Source organism: Phyllostomus discolor, chromosome 1, assembly GCF_004126475.2.
Source record: "Phyllostomus discolor isolate MPI-MPIP mPhyDis1 chromosome 1, mPhyDis1.pri.v3, whole genome shotgun sequence".
NCBI lineage: Eukaryota > Metazoa > Chordata > Mammalia > Chiroptera > Phyllostomidae > Phyllostomus > Phyllostomus discolor.
In genome coordinates this window covers 135,806,313-135,823,993 of record NC_040903.2, presented here as the reverse complement: position 1 = coordinate 135,823,993, position 17,681 = coordinate 135,806,313, and the positions used below count along the sequence as shown (strand labels likewise).

General features: G+C 33.8%; 1 protein-coding gene across 4 annotated transcripts in view; it reads left to right on the top strand.

Moving 5' to 3' along the window:
- The window catches only part of ARHGAP5 (Rho GTPase activating protein 5), an 84,158-nt gene that overhangs the window by 28,534 nt on the left and 37,943 nt on the right, over window positions 1-17,681 (top strand). For 3 of the 4 annotated variants that reach the window (XM_028505467.2, XM_028505469.2, XM_036029439.1), the window contains exon 3: window positions 10,892-11,039. In XM_028505467.2, coding sequence (XP_028361268.1) covers window positions 10,892-11,039 — 148 coding nt within the window. The remainder of the gene's footprint in view (window positions 1-10,891; window positions 11,040-17,681) is intronic. The other variant, XM_028505471.2, reaches the window with a different exon arrangement.

The following is a 17,681-nucleotide window of genomic DNA, read 5'->3' as shown; positions in this document are numbered from 1 at the left end:
TTGGAAGGCTGGGAAGAAATGCACCAATTATTCATTTGAATAGCTAGGTGTTTTTGCTAGGTCCCCCTCCAGATGACTTGAGGTTTATATTTTTGTTTGTGAAGTTGTTAAGGGCATTTATAAAATACTTGCCAGTTAGATGGTATATGTTGAAATGCTTAATGGGAACATGCTGTCTTAGAGATTAATTAATGCTAGGACCAGTTTGTCTGTTAATGTATACAAGAATCCAGACCAGATTTATTTACCCATAGTTATTTCTTTTCACTCTTTTCACCTCTGTTAGCTTAAAGGGTATGAAAGAGCCTTCACAACATCTCTGATTTTTGAAGTGTGTTTGTATTCTCATCCAGCACCTACATCCTTCGTAGACTTTTAAAAGGGGGTTAAGTAAACCTTTATGGAGTCCTGGCTCCCACTAAAGCCTTCTTTCTTGTATTGATATGTTATGCTATGGTGTAATAGTTGATTCCTCCCACCTGAAGTAATCACTTTATAGTTTTATCACTTTGTAGTTTAATGTTTTGTTTTTCTTACTGCATTGTAATCTTTTGAGAGCAATTATGATTAACATCAAGTATTAACCTAATTTAAAGTTAAAATTCTCAGACATCCCAAAATATATCTTTGGCTATCTCCCAAACATGGGTTTCTTGGTTTTTGTTTGTATTAACTTAGAACAATGGTTCTCAACCAGGGTCAATTTTGCCCTCTAGGGATCATCTGACAAGACATCTGGAGATATTTAGGGCTGTTAAAACTGGGATGGGGAGTTGCTACTGGTATGTATTGGGTAGAGGACAGGGATGCTGCTAAACCTCCTATAACAGTCCACAACAAATGATTATACAACCCAAAATGTCAGTAATACTGAAATTGAGACATCCCGTATATAGAATGTGGTCTTTAATGAAATTCCTGTGTAGTTCTAGAAGTCACCCATACAAGGCATGTTTGTACCCGCTTGTTAGGAAGAGAGGTTTTTCCTTCACAGGTCATAGATTTTACTTCCCTATCCTCACCATGATAGGGTAGAGATATGTTTTCAGGGAGGAACTACTGTAGGTCAAAGCTACATGCTATTGCTCTTATGTCCTACATAGCTGATCTGTATTCCACTGCAAAATATGTTTTAATTTCATTGTCACAGTTGGCAACCTCATTGTCACTTGAGGTTGCCATCACTTCTTAAATTATTGCAATGACTTTTGAAAAAAATCATTTTAATTTGAGATTGACATGCCATTGATTGTAGATTGACATGCCGTTGTAAGATAATGCAGAGATTCTATGCACCCTTTGCTTAGTTTCCCACAAGGGTAATAACACCTTCTAAAATTAGTAGTGGCAGAATTATAAGGGTGTTGACATTAATGTGATCCACAGATCTTATTTAGATTTCCCCAGTTTTACTTGTACTCATTAGTGTGTTTGTATTTAGTTCTGTGTAGTTTTCACATGTAGGTTGGGGTATCTACCATCACAGTCAAGATACAAAAGAATACTGTCACCAAACAGGTCTTTCCTGTTTCCTTTTTATATCCATGCCTTCCCATCTCATTTCTTTCAGTGCATAATCCCTGGCAACCCCTAATTGGTTTTCCTTTTTGTCATTTTATAATTTTGCCAGTTTCAGAATGTTCTGTAAATGGGATCATAGAGTATGTAGCTTTCTGTGGTTGATTTTTTTTTCATTCAGTGTGATTCACTTGAGATTCAGACAAGTTGTTGAATAAATGAATAGTTTGTCTCTTTGTATTGCTGAGTAATATTCCATGTATGAATATAGCACAGTTTTTTTAACCTGTTGAAGGTCATCTGTATGCCCTATTTGGGGCTATTATGAATAAAGTTGCTATAAACAATCAAGTACAGGTTTTTATGTAAACATAACTTTTCATTTCTCTGGGATAAATGCCTAAGTGCAGTTGCTGGGTCGTATGGTAATTTCATACTTAGTCTTATAAGAAACTTTTGTAGAGTAGGTGTACTAGTTTAAATTCCTGCCAGCAATGTATAGTGGATCCAGTTTCTTGGTATCCTCACCAGCATTGGTGGTGTAGTAACTTCTTAATTAAGTTTCTGTGTCTCCTGTTAACCCTTGTTTGAAACTATACTTTTATGTTGCTTTCTGGGAGATACTGTTAATGGGCATGCCTAATCTCTCTCTCTATAAAATACTACTTGTAGCCTCTATATCAAGTTCAGATTCCTTAGAGACCTAAAGCCATTTGCATTGTGGTTCTTGCCTACTTTTCTAACCTCATTATGTATTCCAATATATATATATATATATATATTTAGTTCCAGGTGTGTTGAAATAGATGCAAAATTGTAGCTGTTTCAGAGCTCTTGTGATGATTAGATTATGCATATACTATTACAAAGTACCTAATATATAGTAAGCAATAAATGAATAAATGATAGTTTTGATAGTTTCTAGTAATTCCTGAGTGCTTATGCTGACATATGATAGGCTCTCAAATGTTTGGATGAGTAAATGACCTATAGATAGATTCTCTGTAAATTCCTGGACTGTCCTTGACCTCATCTCTACTTTTGAAGTCTGGGTTTAAGCCTTAAACCTAATTATTTTGACACTTAATCATATACTGTCGTGTATGTGCTACTAATTAAATGACTGTTAGTGAGATGTTTACTCTTCGTAGATTATCTATTTCTTGAGGGTGTTTAACTTTACTTCCACTGATTATTGTATTCTGCACAATACCTAGCATACTGCACATAATTGCTCAGTTCTTACACACTGTTGAAAGTATCACTTTATATCCAAATGAATTCACAGAGTTGGTTGTTTAATTCTTCTTGTAATTTTATAATAATCATTATTTTGAATGAGTCCTGATTTTATTAGTTCAGATGCTTAAGTTTAGGCATACCGATACAGTGACTCCCCTAGGAATGAAGAATTAGATATAGTGAAACTGTTTGCAGAAAATGATAAGTAAACCAATAATACTTTGTGTATTTATTAACAAATCTTAAATGGTAAAGGCTTTCTCTGGTTCCTGTTTAAAATTGTGTTTGTTTCTGTCAATATTTACTGAGAACGTCTACTATATGCTAGATATTGTGTAAGGCACAGGTACCAAAAATGGAAAAAGTATACATATCTTAGATAACATTTACCACCAGGGCTTATGCATTTGTTTTGGAGTGGAAAGGAAAAGGGAAAATAAGGTTAACTGTTGTGGACTTATGCTTTAAGCAACTGGGTGGGTTTACTGAGATAGTGATGACTAAGGGTGAAGTGTTGCAGGTCAGATTGAATCAAGACATCTGTTTTGTGCCCTTTTTTTCTTTTGAACTTTGTTTGTTTGTTTATTATTTGGAGAGAGGGGATGAGGGAGGGTTGGAAACAGAAACATTGATTTGTTCCACTTATTAATGCACTCATTGGTTGCTTCCTATGTGTACCCTGACCGGAAATTGAACACCAGCCTTGGTGTATCGGGATGACGCTCTAACCAACTGAGCTACCAGGTCAGGGTTGTTTTGTGCCTTTTATGTTACATTTAAAATATGTTGACATCCCAGTGGAAGTATAAGAGATTATGAGTCTGATACTCAGAGGAGGAGTCATCAGGATGTAAAAGGATTTAAATCTGTGGGATTAAGGCTGCAATGAACATAGAGGTACATATATCTTTATGAATAAGTGTTTTCAAATTTTGGGGGTAGATACCCAGAAGAGGGATTGCTGGGTCATATGGTAACTCTATTCCTAATTTTTTGAGGAACCTCCCTGCTCATTTCCATAATAGCTGTACCAGTTTACATTCCTATTACATTCCTACCAGCAGTGTATGAGGGTTCCTTTTTCTCTGCAACCTCTCCAACACTTATTATTACTTGTCTTGTTAATAATAGCCGTTCTAACACATGCGAGGTGTTACCTCATTGTGGTTTTTATTTATATTTCCCTAATAGCTAGTGAAGTTGAGCATCTTTTCATATATCTGCTGGCCGTTTGTATATCTTCTTGGAAAAAGTGTCTGTTCAGGTCCTCTGCCCATTTTGTAATTGGATTGTTGGTTTTTGTGGTTGTTGGATTTGTGAGTTCTTTATGTATTTTAGCTATTAACCCCTTATCAGACGTGTTTGCAAGAATATTCTACCATTTGGTTGATTTCATTTTTATTTTGATGATGGTTTCTTTTGCTGTACAGAGGCTTTTTAGTTTGATAGTACCATTCATTTATTTTTGCTTGCAGTTCCCTTGCTTTTGAAGTCAGTCATAAATAAAATTCTAAGACCAAAGTTCATAAGTTTAGTACCTATGTTTTCTTCTATGTATTTTATTATTTTGAGTTAATTTTTATGTATGGTGACAAGTAGCCATCTAGTTTCATTCATTCGCATGTGGATTTCCGGTGTCCTTCAGTAGGTGATTGGTTAAAGAAGATGTGGTACATACATACAGTGGAATACTACTCAGCCATCAGGAAAGATGAAATACTGCCATTTGTGACAATATGGGTGGATCTTGAGGATGTCATGCTAAGCAAAAAATTTAGGTGGAAAAAGCCAAGAACCACATGATTTCACTTGTATGTGGTATATAAAACTGAAAGCAATAAATATATAAGACAAACAAAAACTCATAGACACAGACAACAGTATGGTGGTTACCAGAGGAAAAGGGGGCCGAGGGATAGAAAAGGGTAAAGTCACTCAAATACATATATAGTAACAGAAGGAGACTTGATTTTGGGTGCTGAACACACAATGCAATAAACACGTGTAATCTATATGATTTTATTAACCAGTGTCACCATAGTAAATTTAATGAAATTTAAAAAATAAAGCTGCAGGAATAGATATATTCATGTAAGGGGAGGGTACAGCTAGTTAAGAAGAGAGGGATCAGAACTAAGTTTGAGTAGACCAAGAAGAGTTGTTGGCAGATGAAACAAAAGGGAATCCTGGTAAGAAAGGAAAAACTAATAAAAGTAGTGACATGGGAGCCAGGAGAGCAAATATTTAAGAAGGAAGTAGTCAAGAAAGAATGTTGCTGAGAGCTCAAGAAGGAAGATGAGAAAAGTTACTTTTTGATATGATAGTACAGAAAGAAATACCTGACCTCAACAAACAGAACAGTGGAACAGAAGAGAAAAACTAGATGGAAATAGGTTGAAGAACAAATGGAATGTGAAAAACAGGAATAGATGTAGACAACATCTTCAGGAAGTTTTGCTGTGAAAGAGCACGAATTGGGGAAGAAACTGGAGATCAATGTGAGATCAGAAGAGGGTTTTCATGTTTTTAAAAAGGAGAGTTATTAGAGAATATTTACACATTCATAAGAATCATCAAGGAGAGGGACAAATTTATGCTATAGGAGAAAAGGGATAGGGAATGGGGGGGTTAGTTGTATAGTTGAAAGTTTTTTTGCCTTGAAGACATCTCCATTGTTAACATTGCTCTTTTAAAAACAAGAAGTCATTACTTATCCTATTATTTTCAACATTGGGAAACTCTTGTTTCAGCATGTGGTTAGTCAGGTTTAGTTTTGTAACAAGTCTGAGAACCTTTTGTAGCTGATATTCCATTTATATTTCTTTTGACAATTTTCACGTTTTTGTTTTCTATTTTTATTCATTGGTAGCAAAAAAAAAGAAACTATTAGTTTGTGTGCTCCTTATTTTTATTTCTAAATTTATATTGAACCCATATTTCAGTTTATTATCCTTACTCTCCCATAGTACATCATAATACTCCATAATGCATTAGTATAATTACATTATATCTTTTATTTCCCTCCCCACCCTTTAGAATAGGTTGAGACTTTTGGTTCTGGCCTGTTATCAAATTATTTTATATTTCGTAGCTTTATCCACAAAATGTAGATTATATTTTACAATATTTAACAGCTGTACCATTGTAACTTAGTTTTATGTTTAACTGTAATACAATTGACAGTATTTCATCGTGTGTTTTAAGATTTTTCAGGAGTTTGAGAGTGCTGTATTTTAAATACTAACACATATTTCAAATCTTTAAAAAATCTATAATTGTTTGTTATACACATCTGATGAAATACTGATAAGTAAAGAATTCCTGACACATCATTTTTCAAGAACGTTCCTGAGTCTTCTGCCGTCCCAGTTTTCCTGAGAACTTTGATGCTGGTCTGGTATTTTGCCTCCACTATTGGCCATTGTTTTCTTCTGCGTGGATGCATTTAAAATCTTTGAAGCTTACTGAGTCCAGCATGATGTCTGTAACTTAATGGTTCACATCTATTGTTTATCTTTCATAGTACATGGTGAGATCAATCTACAAATTAAAGTTTATTATTTCAGAAGATACCTCAAATATATTTCTATTTGTTTCTTGATCTTTGGAGTATGTTGATGAACAAAGCAGATAAATTTTTCTGCCCTTGTATGAAGCTTAAATTCTCCCAGGGAGACACTAAATAAAGTAACTACATGAGTAAGTTATGTAATGCAGGCAGAGAAATTAATGTAAGAGGGATCAGTAATACTGGCAGGAGCTAGAGGAAGACAGGCTATAAGATTGTAGTTTCTAATGGGATAGTCAATACAGACTTCATTTAGAAGGTAGAAAGAACAGCCACTGCAAAAGACCTAAGTCACCCTGGCTCGTGTGGCTCAGTGGATTGAGCGTGGCCTGTGAATCAAAGGGTCCCTAATTTGATTCCCAGTCAGGGCACATGCCTGGGTTGTGGGCCAGGTCTCCAGTAGGGGGTGCTTGAGAGGCTGGCACATGAGAGGCAGCTGCTGATGTTTCTCTCCCTCCCTTCCCCTCTTTCTAAAAATAAATAAAATCTTAAAACAAAAGAGTCCCAAGTCAGAAACATGTCAAGGCATGCCGAGATACATTTGTTTAATAGTTGGAAATAGGATGAAAGGGAAAAGAGGGGTCAAGGGTGACTCCCCAAAATTTTTGCTGAGCAACTGAAAAAAATGGAATTGCCAGCAGCTGAGATGGAGAAGGGTGTGGATAAAGCACATTTTAAGAAAATCACCAGGAGTTTAGTTTTGCACATGTTAAGAAAAATATACCTGTCTCATAGACATTCACAGGAAGATGTCAGGTAGAATGTTTCAAGTAAGTCTAGAGTTCAGGAGAAGCTGAACTGGAAGTATTAATTTGGTTTATTAGCATATGGATGGCATTGCCAAGAGGGTGAATATAGATGCTGAGATAAAAAGACAGTCAAGGACTGAAGACTGGGGTATTCACAACATTACAAGATGGGTGAGGAAGGACCAGCAAAGAACACTAATAAGGAGAGGGCGAGTGAGAGCTCCTGAAAAGTCCAGTGAAGAGTGACTGCTGAAAGTCAGGTAGGATAAGCTGAAAAACAGTCGCTGGCGATACTAACTAGAACATTTGAGGGTAATAGGCTAATGTGAATACATAGTAAGAGGGAATGGAAGGAGAGGAATTGGAGACTTCTAGTATAGATGACTACTGTGGAGTTTTTCAGCAAAAGTAAGTTATACATTATGGAGCATGTATCTAAAATGGAGAGGAAAATTGAGAATTCACTTAAAAGTGGGAGTAAAGAGGAGTTTTGTTTTGTTTTGTTTGTATGTAGCACAGGAATACAGGAGAAATGTGACCTCTGATGATCTTTCCCACTTTATTCTGATCTTTTCAATCATGTTGAGTCTTTTACTAAAGTTTTCATTTCTTTAATGGGGGTTTTTCCTTCCGTTTCTTTACATTTTACCTCCTGTTTTGTTTCTTTTATTTCAAGAATTTCATCTTGAGAGAATAGAGAAGTCTATATTATTTTCTGGATTGATTCCTTGAAAGTTTTGTCAACTGCTTTTTGCTACTTAAGGTTTCTTCAGGTTGTTGGTTATAGATGAAGAAGTTGAGTATTGTGTTTTGTAAATGTTACTGATTATAGTATTTATTTGAGGATTGTTGCTTAGGTGCCCTTGTGGTGGCTGATATTATTACATCAGAGAGCAATTTTTGGAAAGAGGTATTTATTTACTTTTTCCTGGTCTTGTTCACTTATGCTGATGATAGTTTTTAAATATTTGCTGGACACTTAATTGATAATACTATTTATATTATCTGTTATTGGGATGTTTTTTTTTACTATGGATATGCTTTTGCAGATCTGAGATTTACTTAAGTGACCAGAAAGACTGTGGGCATTTGCTTAGGCAAAAGTTAAGATACATGTGAATGTGGTAATGAATCAAAAGTTGGATTATCAGTAATTAGATCTTGTTTCCCCATAGGCACAGTTATTTAATTGGGGGCTGCCATTTCTGACTAATGGTTGATCATAAGCTATAAATATAAATGACTAAATAACTGTACTCATCTTTTTCTTGCATTTCAGAGAATCTTAATGGTATTTAATAGCAGTTGTAATCATCTAGTCTTAAATGGTTTAATTTATGAAATAGGTTTTCAATTATGTATATTATTTTGAATTGGTATAAATTTATAGCTATAGATCAGCAGCTCTTAACCAAAAAGTGGTGTATACCATAATTAGGAGAGTTATTCAAAATCCATATATGTTAAAAGAACTCCCTGAAGGGATTCTAATGCTTAAAAACTATTACTTATAGAAAAGAGGAATTGTATATATTTTTATTCATTATAAAAGGAATGTCTAATCCAAAACTGTTTTTCAGCATAGAATTTTCTTTTATCAGTGCCAATTAGTAGAAAAATTAGTAAACTCACATAAGTTTTTCTGTTCTCTCCACCAATATATGTGAATTATAACATTACTGTTGGGGAAGTTCTCTTAGTAAATTACTCCTTCAGAGTTTGCCAGAAACTCCATGCTAGAAGCAAGCCACTTAGCTTTTCATGATCTTAGATTACTAGCCCTGAATATTGATGTAACTGCAGAATTAAATAACTTACCCTTGTAACTTTATGGACCTTGGGGATATTTTTTGAGCATTTGCCAGAGAATCTACATTATTTTGCTTCCCTTTCTCCACTCCCCAATTTGAGTAAAAAATTTAAGGGATTCGTAGATAAAGATTACACTTTTCTTTTTCCTGTAACCCCAGGGTAAGAGTGGGATGATTTCAAAGTCATCTCAGAATTTAGATTGCTTCCTAAAAAGCATTATTAAAAAGAGGTTTCTGAAGAGTTCATTGGAACAGTTAGGACTTGATAGCTTATTTTTAAAACTTTAGGTAGCATTGCAAACTGTTAAAATACTTTTATTTTTTCATTCCTGTTGTTCCTGCCACAGGCTAGGCATTCCTATTTTCATTAATACTTAAGTGTAATATTTTCACCACTGTATTATCTCTCCAAAAAATCCATCTTTGCCTCCGATTTCACTTTTCTAATCAAATGGTGCAACTAAGTAGTTTGCAGGCTGGAAATAGAAAGTACCTTAGTGCTCCTGAGAAAGAGAGGACTTAGCCAACACACCCCTACCTGAGCTCTGAAATGATAGTCTCTTTATTTCCCCATCCTTGCACATGGTTCTCTTTTGGTGGTGGTGGTGGTGGTGGTGGTGGTAGTGGTAGTGGAAGGACCCTTTCAGGAGAAAGGATCCCCACTACTTCATTTTGCTGGGTTAGTTCTTGAGCCAGAGCAAATACTCCAATGCTCTGATGGCAGCATTCCAGACATCTAGTTATATTGTATGTAATCTGAATCACCGGAAAGTGATAGTATGAGGATTTAGAAATTGGATTTAAAGAGCTCTAGAGGATTGCTAGGTGGAACAACCTGAAACTGAAAGTAAGAAAGGACTTAGTTTAATTATTCAAGCTATCCAGAGACTTAGAGGAATACATTGGGGGATCCATCCAAAGGAGATAACTCTTCCAGAAAGAATGGGGAATTAAGATGAGGATTGTTGCTTTTAGGCCTTGGAAGCTCTGCCTGTGGTCCATCCCTCACCAAACTGCACTTTTCTGGTTAGAAATGGTATGTTTTTATCCTGTTTGTAAGTCAGTAATGATATTTATGACAAATATGAATAGGTTTGTTACTTATACCAGAGAAAATAAAAATTTGTGGATAAAAATTAGGCTGAAAAGGAACAGGGGCTTGTCAGTAAAGGTGCTCTAAAATCTATGAGTTTCTGAACACTCTCCTCATCTTTCTGTGTTTGAGATTCTCAATAGGGAGTGCACAACAGAATCAAATGTGGTGATGGTTACTATGCCCTACTTCAGAAAGACTGGCTCAGAATGTTCTCATCAGTTCAATTCCAGACAGTACTTCCTTAGGTTTTTGAGATGGTCACTCCCTTGTTAAGAATCCATTTTCTCCCAATGCTAGATTAAAGTTAAACCCTGAAACTTACTTAATTTTTTTTCTGTTGTGAAAATGTTTGGTTTATTACTTGTGAAAATTATCTTTAAGAAATAGTCAGTAAATAGAAGAGAATGGGAAAGTAAAGGACAAATGATTTGACTAAAAGTTTATGAAGTTATGTAACTTCATTGTATAATTGGTAATTAAAGCTTTATTATGTTCTTACAAATAGAGCTATGCACAAAAACCCCTCATGATCCAAAGGCCAAATAAAATTAACAGACCACACCTAAACTGAATTGAGCATTGCTTACTCCTAGTTTTTCCTTTGCATTGACATTGAAAAATGATCTTTTCTAATCTCCCTACCTATTCAGTTTCCATTATTTTCCAAAAGGGAACATATTTTTTTCTACTCAGCCATTTTTTTTCTGTATACTTTTTCTCTTTCCATTGTTCAAGCCACTGCTTCTAGCAGAATTTATTTAATGAGTCCCATTTTGATGGGCTTAGTTGAATGTGACGTTTTAGTATGTCTTTTAATACAAAATGTGTGTTTGCATTGCTTAATACTAATGTTATTCTGAAGGACATTAATTTTAACAGTTTTAACTTGAATATGTTTTCTTAACAGCAGAAGAAGAAAACTAAGAATTTCAATCCACCAACACGTAGAAATTGGGAAAGTAATTATTTTGGGATGCCCCTCCAGGATCTGGTTACAGCTGAGAAGCCTATACCGCTCTTTGTTGAAAAATGTGTGGAATTTATTGAAGATACAGGTAGGATAGACGTTATCATTGCAAGAGATTTGATTTAAAATTTCACTTTTGCCACCCCAACCGTTTGTCATGTTCATGATTCATTAAAGCTAAGTTTTGAAAGAGGTGTATAGTTCTCATTATTAGGATCATCTTGAGTATTAAACCTAGATGTAACATTTGAATATGCCTGTAGTCATCTGTTTTTCCTTCAACAAAATGTGTAAGGTGCAAATTTACTGTCTATACTTCTGTTTATCTTTAGCATAACAGAAATGCAAAGGTTCTTATAATGTTTGCTTCCTTTTTAAGCTTCAAGAATTCTCATTTTCTCTAGTAATATGATTAGGCCTTATAGATATGACTGAACAATTAGAAAACACTACTTTTTTATTAGAAAATAATAATAAGTAATAATTTAAAGCATTTAATATATTTTTTATAATTAAAAATACCCGTTTCTTAAATATTTTGGTAGTAGTTTAGTGATTTGGTTTGAGGATTTCCATGTGTAAGATAAAAAAAATTGTAGTTCAAATCTTAGCACAGTTTGAATTATTTCAGTCAACTGACAGATAATTTATATAATGAAGTGCTTTGATAGAGGCATACTGAGGTACCATAAGACCATAAGAATAGTTACATAGAAGTATAAAGCCAGTTCTTTGGTTGTTGTATGTTGTTTATTTTTATTACTTATTAATAATAATCAGTTTTATCAAAAATTCCCACTTAAGAGTTCATTATTAAATTCTCAATATAGATTGTAGCACAGCCATCTTCTAAGGTTCACCTTAAATAATGCAAATATATATTAAATACCTATTAATTAAAAATTATACATTATTGTTTATAAATCCTTAGACATAGCGGTATAAATGAGCAGTACTTTTGTTATAATCAACACTCTTGTTTAAAGAAGTAAACTTTTTTAAACAACCCCTAAGAAAATATGGTAGATTTAAAAAATCAACTTTTTGGTATAATTTACATATAATAAAATTTACTAATTTTAATTGTACAGTATGAGTTTTGATAACTCTGTGGTTATAGTCACATAAGGACCACCACAGTCAAGATACGTAAGACATTTATTTTCATCACTCCAAAAAGCATGCAGTGTTTCATCAATAAGTATTATTGGTAACTGTTGGTTTTTTGTAGATGTTCTTTATGAAGTTGAGTACTATTGTATGCCTGATTTGTTGAGTTTCTGTCTAAAATTGGTGTTGGTTTTGTTGTGTGATTATTGTGCATCTTTTGAGGTGATCATATATAATTCTTTTAAAGTCTGTTTTTATGGTGACGTATTAATTGATCTTCGGATGCTGTTATCTAATCTTGCATCCCTGGGATAAACCCACAATGTTTTCTCCTTTTTCTGTATTCTGAATTCAGTTTACTAAAATGTTGTGAAGGATTTCTGCGTCCTGAGAGATACTGGTCTGTAGCTTTCTTGCAATGTGTTTGACTAGTTTGGGTATCACAGTGAAGCTGGTATTATAGACTATTTTCTGGAAAACTTTGCATAGATTGGTAATATTTCTTCCTTTAATGTTGGTAGAATTCACCAGTGAAACTATGTGGACCCGGCATTTCATTTGTGAGGAGGTTTTTACCTATGGATTAAATTCTTTTAATAGGTGCAAGGTGGTACAGATTTTTAAATTTCTTTTTGAGTAAGCATTGGTTCTTTTCCTCTTTCAAGGATTTTGTCCATTTCAGCCAAATTGGCCTAAGGTTGTTGTATTCATTTCTTTCTTTCTTTTTTATTTATTGAATTTATTAGGGATGACACTGGTTTAAAAGGTTTTGCGGATTTCAAGTGCACAATTTCACAACACATCATCTGTACACTGTATTATGTGTTCACCACCCCAAGTCAAGTCCCCTTCCATCACCATTTATCCCCTCTTCTACTCTCTCTCCACCTACCCCCAGGTCTCTTCCACCTGGTGTTCACCACGCTATTGCCTGTGTGACATAAAGTTTTTTTATAGAATTTCTTACTCTTGTGATGCTTGTAGCACCTGTAGTGATGTCTTGTCTTTTGTTCTTGGTATGACTAATTTGTGTCTTTTCTTCCCCCTCTTGTTAGAAGTTTTTCAATTTTATTTGTCTTTTAAAAGAACCAAGTTGGTAGGCTTTTTTCTCATGTCCATTTTTTATTTCATTTAATTATATATTTTTTATTTCCTTACTGTTTTCATTGGGTTTCTTTGTAGTTTCTTAGAGTCCTAGGTTAATGATTTAAGCCAATCTTTTCTACTATAGTATTTAAAATTTTCTGTATGCATTGTTTTAGTTGCATACCACAGATTTTGATGTTTTTCATTTCCACTCAGATCAGAATACTTTGTAATTTCCCTTTTGATTTTTTAAAATTTAACTCATTGGTTATTAAATGTTTTATTTCTAAATATTTTTAGATACCTTTTCTGTTACTCATTTCTAGTTTAATTCTATTGCAGTTGATAAACAGTTTGATTTCAGTGTACATTTATTGAGATTTGTTTTATATCCCAAAAATACCCATTTTGAAGAATGTTCCATGGGAACATGAACAGAATGTTGATTAGGCTGTTGGTTGAAGGGTTTTATAAATGTCAGGTCAAGTTCTTAGAGTATTGGTCAAGTCTTAAGTATCCTTACTGATTTTCTTGTTGATTTGGGTTTTGTTTTGTTTTGTTTTGTTACTTAATGAGTATCATTGAAATCTGTAGTCTTGATTGTAGATTTGTGTCTTTCTCCTTTCAGTTCCGTTAGATTTTGCTCCATGTGTTTTGAAGTTCTTTTAGTTGCATTTACAATTATGTCTTTGTGAATTGACTCATCATTATGAAGCATTCTTTTTATGCTTTCTAGTATTTTTTGTTCTGAAGTCTACTTTGTCTAATATTAATATAGCTAATAGTATTTTTAGAAGTGTTCATGTGATAACATCTTTTCTTTTACTTTCAGCCTTTCTGTATCTTTGTATTCAAGGTAGTTTCTTGTAGACACCATTTTATTGAATTTGGCAATCCATTTGTTTTCGTTGGAGTATTAGATCATTGACATTTAATGTAATTATCAGTATAATTGGTTTTTAATTTCCCATCTTGTTTTTATTTTGTATTTGTCACATATGGACATAAATTCTATTTTAATTCCAATATCAAGTTATTTTATCTCAGGTTTTTAGTGGTGCTCTAGCTTTTGAAATATGCATCTTCAATTATAGTTCATCTTCAAAATTATACTACCATAATGTGTAGTTTAAGAACCTTATAACAGTATATTTAACCCTCCTATCCCTTGTTCTATTGTTGTACATTTAATTATACAGTGTTTTAAACATCATAGTACATGTTTATAATTTTTGCTTTAAACAGATAATTACCCTCATTTTTGAAAGATACTTTCTTAGGTTTTAAGTCTTTTATGTAACAACTTTATTGAAATATAATTCACATACATTATAATTCATCTGTTTAAAGCACACAGTCTGTTGGTGTTTTGGTATATTCACAGTGTTATGTAACCATCAGCACAGTCAATTTTAGAGCATTTTCATCATCCAAGAAAGAAACTCTACCCAGTAAGTAGTCACCCCTTGTTCCTCAGACCCACTCACCCTTAACTTTTCTGACTCTGTAGATTTTTACCTGTTTTGGTCTTTTGTGACTGCCTTCTTTCAGTTAACATACTTTCAAGGTCCATCCATACTGTAGAATCTATCAGTATTTCATTCATTTGTATTGTTAAATGATTTTCCGTTGATGATAATGTGGGTTGTTTCCACTTCTTGACTATTGGTAATAGTGCTGCTGTGAATATTTCTATAGAAACTTGTATGGACATGTTTTTCACTTCTCTTGAGTGAATTGGTAGATTATATGGTAACTCTATGTTTAACCTTTTGGGAAACTACCAGTCTGTCTTCCAAAGTGGCTGCACTACTTTATGTTCCCACCAGCTATATACAAGACTTACAGTTTCTCTGTATCTTTGCTTATTTTCCTCTTTTTTGATTATAGCCATTCTATTGGGTGTGAAATGGCATCTGTGTTATTTTAATTTGCATTTCCCTGATGACAAATGATGTTGAGCATATTTTCAAATGTTTATTGGCTATTGTATATTTTCTTTGGAGAAATATCTATTCAATCATTTACCTGTTTGTCTTCCTATTGAGTTTAAGAGCTCTATATATTCTAGATACAAGTTACTTTCAGATATTTGCAAAAAACTTTCCTATGTTTGGGTTGTCTTTCACAATTACTTGATGGTATCCTTTGAAGTACAAAAGTTGTAAACTATATTATTTGATTAAGTTTTTAAAAAGTGTTGATGCTGTATGCATGGTAATATATGTAAGAAGGTTTTGCCTAATTTAAGATCATTAAGAGTTATTTTTGAGTATTCTAAGAGTTTTACAGTGTTAGCTTTTACATCTGTGATCCATGAGTTAATTTTTCTCTATGGTGCAAGGAAGGGTTTCAGCTTGATTCTTTTGCATGTGCGTATCCATTGTCCAAGTATTATTTTTTTTATTGGCCTTGGCATTCTTTTGAAAATCATTCGACAATAATCATCGTTTCTGGACTTGGACTTGTAATTCATTGATTTATATACATATCCATATATATGGTAGCACTCTGCTTACAGTACTGTAGCTTTGTAGTAAGTTTTGAAATTGAAAAGTATTTAGTCCAACTTTTTTCTTCTGGGAATATAGTTCTAGGTTAATAGATTTTTTAAAAAATTGTTTTTTATTTGACTTTTTAAAGGCACTTCTTAACTTCTGCATGATATCTAACAAAACATTTTGCTGTTATTCTAATTTGTGATCTTTTATGTAATGTGTTCTCCTTTCTCCCTCAATCTGCAGGTACTTTCAAGATTATTTTCTGTTTTTTAGCAATTTTATTAAAAATGTGACTTAATGTGTGCAGGTTTTTAAAAATACTTTCACTTGGGGTTTCTGGGGCTTCTTGGATTGTTGGTTTATAATTTTCAAGTTTGGGAAATTTGCTGTCATTTACTCTCCTGTCTCCCATACTTCTGCTTCTAGAGTGTGGTTATTTGTGTGTTAAACATCTTAAAATTGTCCCACAGCTCACTGAGGCTGTGTTCATTGCGTTTCATTTTGATTAGGTTATATATTTATTGCTGTGTCTTATTGATTTATTGCTGTGATTTATTGTTTTCTGTGTGGTCAAATCTAGATGTTTTATTTAAGTCTCTTTTGTATTTCATTTTTCTACCCATTGTGTTGATATTTTTTTTTCCTTTACATCTTTGAATATACTTATAAAATTTGTAACAGCTGTTTTAGGATCTTTCTGTTAGGAATTTCGTCATGCTTCATTTCTGGGTCTGTTTCTCTTTCTGTTGATTTTTCCTGTTTGTGAGTTGTTTTTTGCTGCTTTGGTAGTTTTGATTTGATCACACATTTTGAATTTTACATTATTGAGTGGTTAATTTTCTACTGTTCTTTTAAGGAGTGCTGTATTTGTTTTGTCACGTGTTAAGTATTTTCTGCAGTTGGCTGATCCTTTTTTCTAGGCTTGCTTGTAAGGTTTTTGTTTGTGTGGGTCCACAGCACCTTTTATTCTAGTATATTTTTATTTAGATTTACAATATGGTATGAAGATTTGACCCAGTGCTCTTTTGAGAATAGAACCTGAACTATTCTCAGCCCCTGGCCTAAGGAAGTTTTCTCTCATACATTTGCAGTGTTCAACCAAATGCTTGGCTCTTTCTCCATGTTACTTCATCTTCTTTTTGAGACTCTACCTTATAAATTCTGGTCTGCTTGTTCTCATAGCAGTTTTTATAATAGGTCTTTTATAATAAGTTGTGCCAAGTTATTCCCATTGGGAAATGACCCTTGAAATATTAGTATAAATTTAAAGTAGACAAAAGAGGTAATGCAGAGGAGAGAGACTGAAAAGTAAGAGAACAGCCTTGACTGTGTGGCTCAGTTGGTTGGAATGTTGTCCGACACATCAAAAAGGTTGCAGGTTTGATCCCCAGTAAGGGGGCGTATACTGGAGGCAACCAATGGATGTTTAATTCTCACATTGATGTTCCTCTCTCTCTCTCTCTCTCTCCCCCTCCTGTTTCTCTCTAAAATCTATAAATTTATATTCTCAGATGAAGAGTTTAAAAAAAAAAAGCCCTGACTGGTGTGGCTCGGTTGGTTGATCATCATACCACAGAGCGAAAGGTTGCTGATTCGACTCTTGTTCAGGGCATATGCCAGGGTTGTGGTTCTGCCCCCAGTTGGTGTGTGCACCCGTGTGCGACAGGCAGCCAATGAATGTGTTTTTTTTTTTTCCACATTGATGTTTCTCTCCCTTTCTCCTGCTCTTGCCCTCTCTCTAAAAATAAAGAAGTAAAATCTTTAAAATTAAAATAAGAAAACAGAAGTTCTCTCTCAGGAATTTGTATGATAAACCTGATAGAGGGTTGAAAGAGGACTCAAAAATGCCTCTCTGATTGTTTTGTTAAGCTTTGTAGGTGGTATATCATTTATGAAATTAGAAATGATATTATGAAAAGCAGATTTGACATTTTGATATAATGGATTCCTGTTATATACATGTAAAACCTTAAGATGCCTGTGGGGTATCCTTATAAAAGCCCAGGACTCATTTGAATATGTGATAACTATGG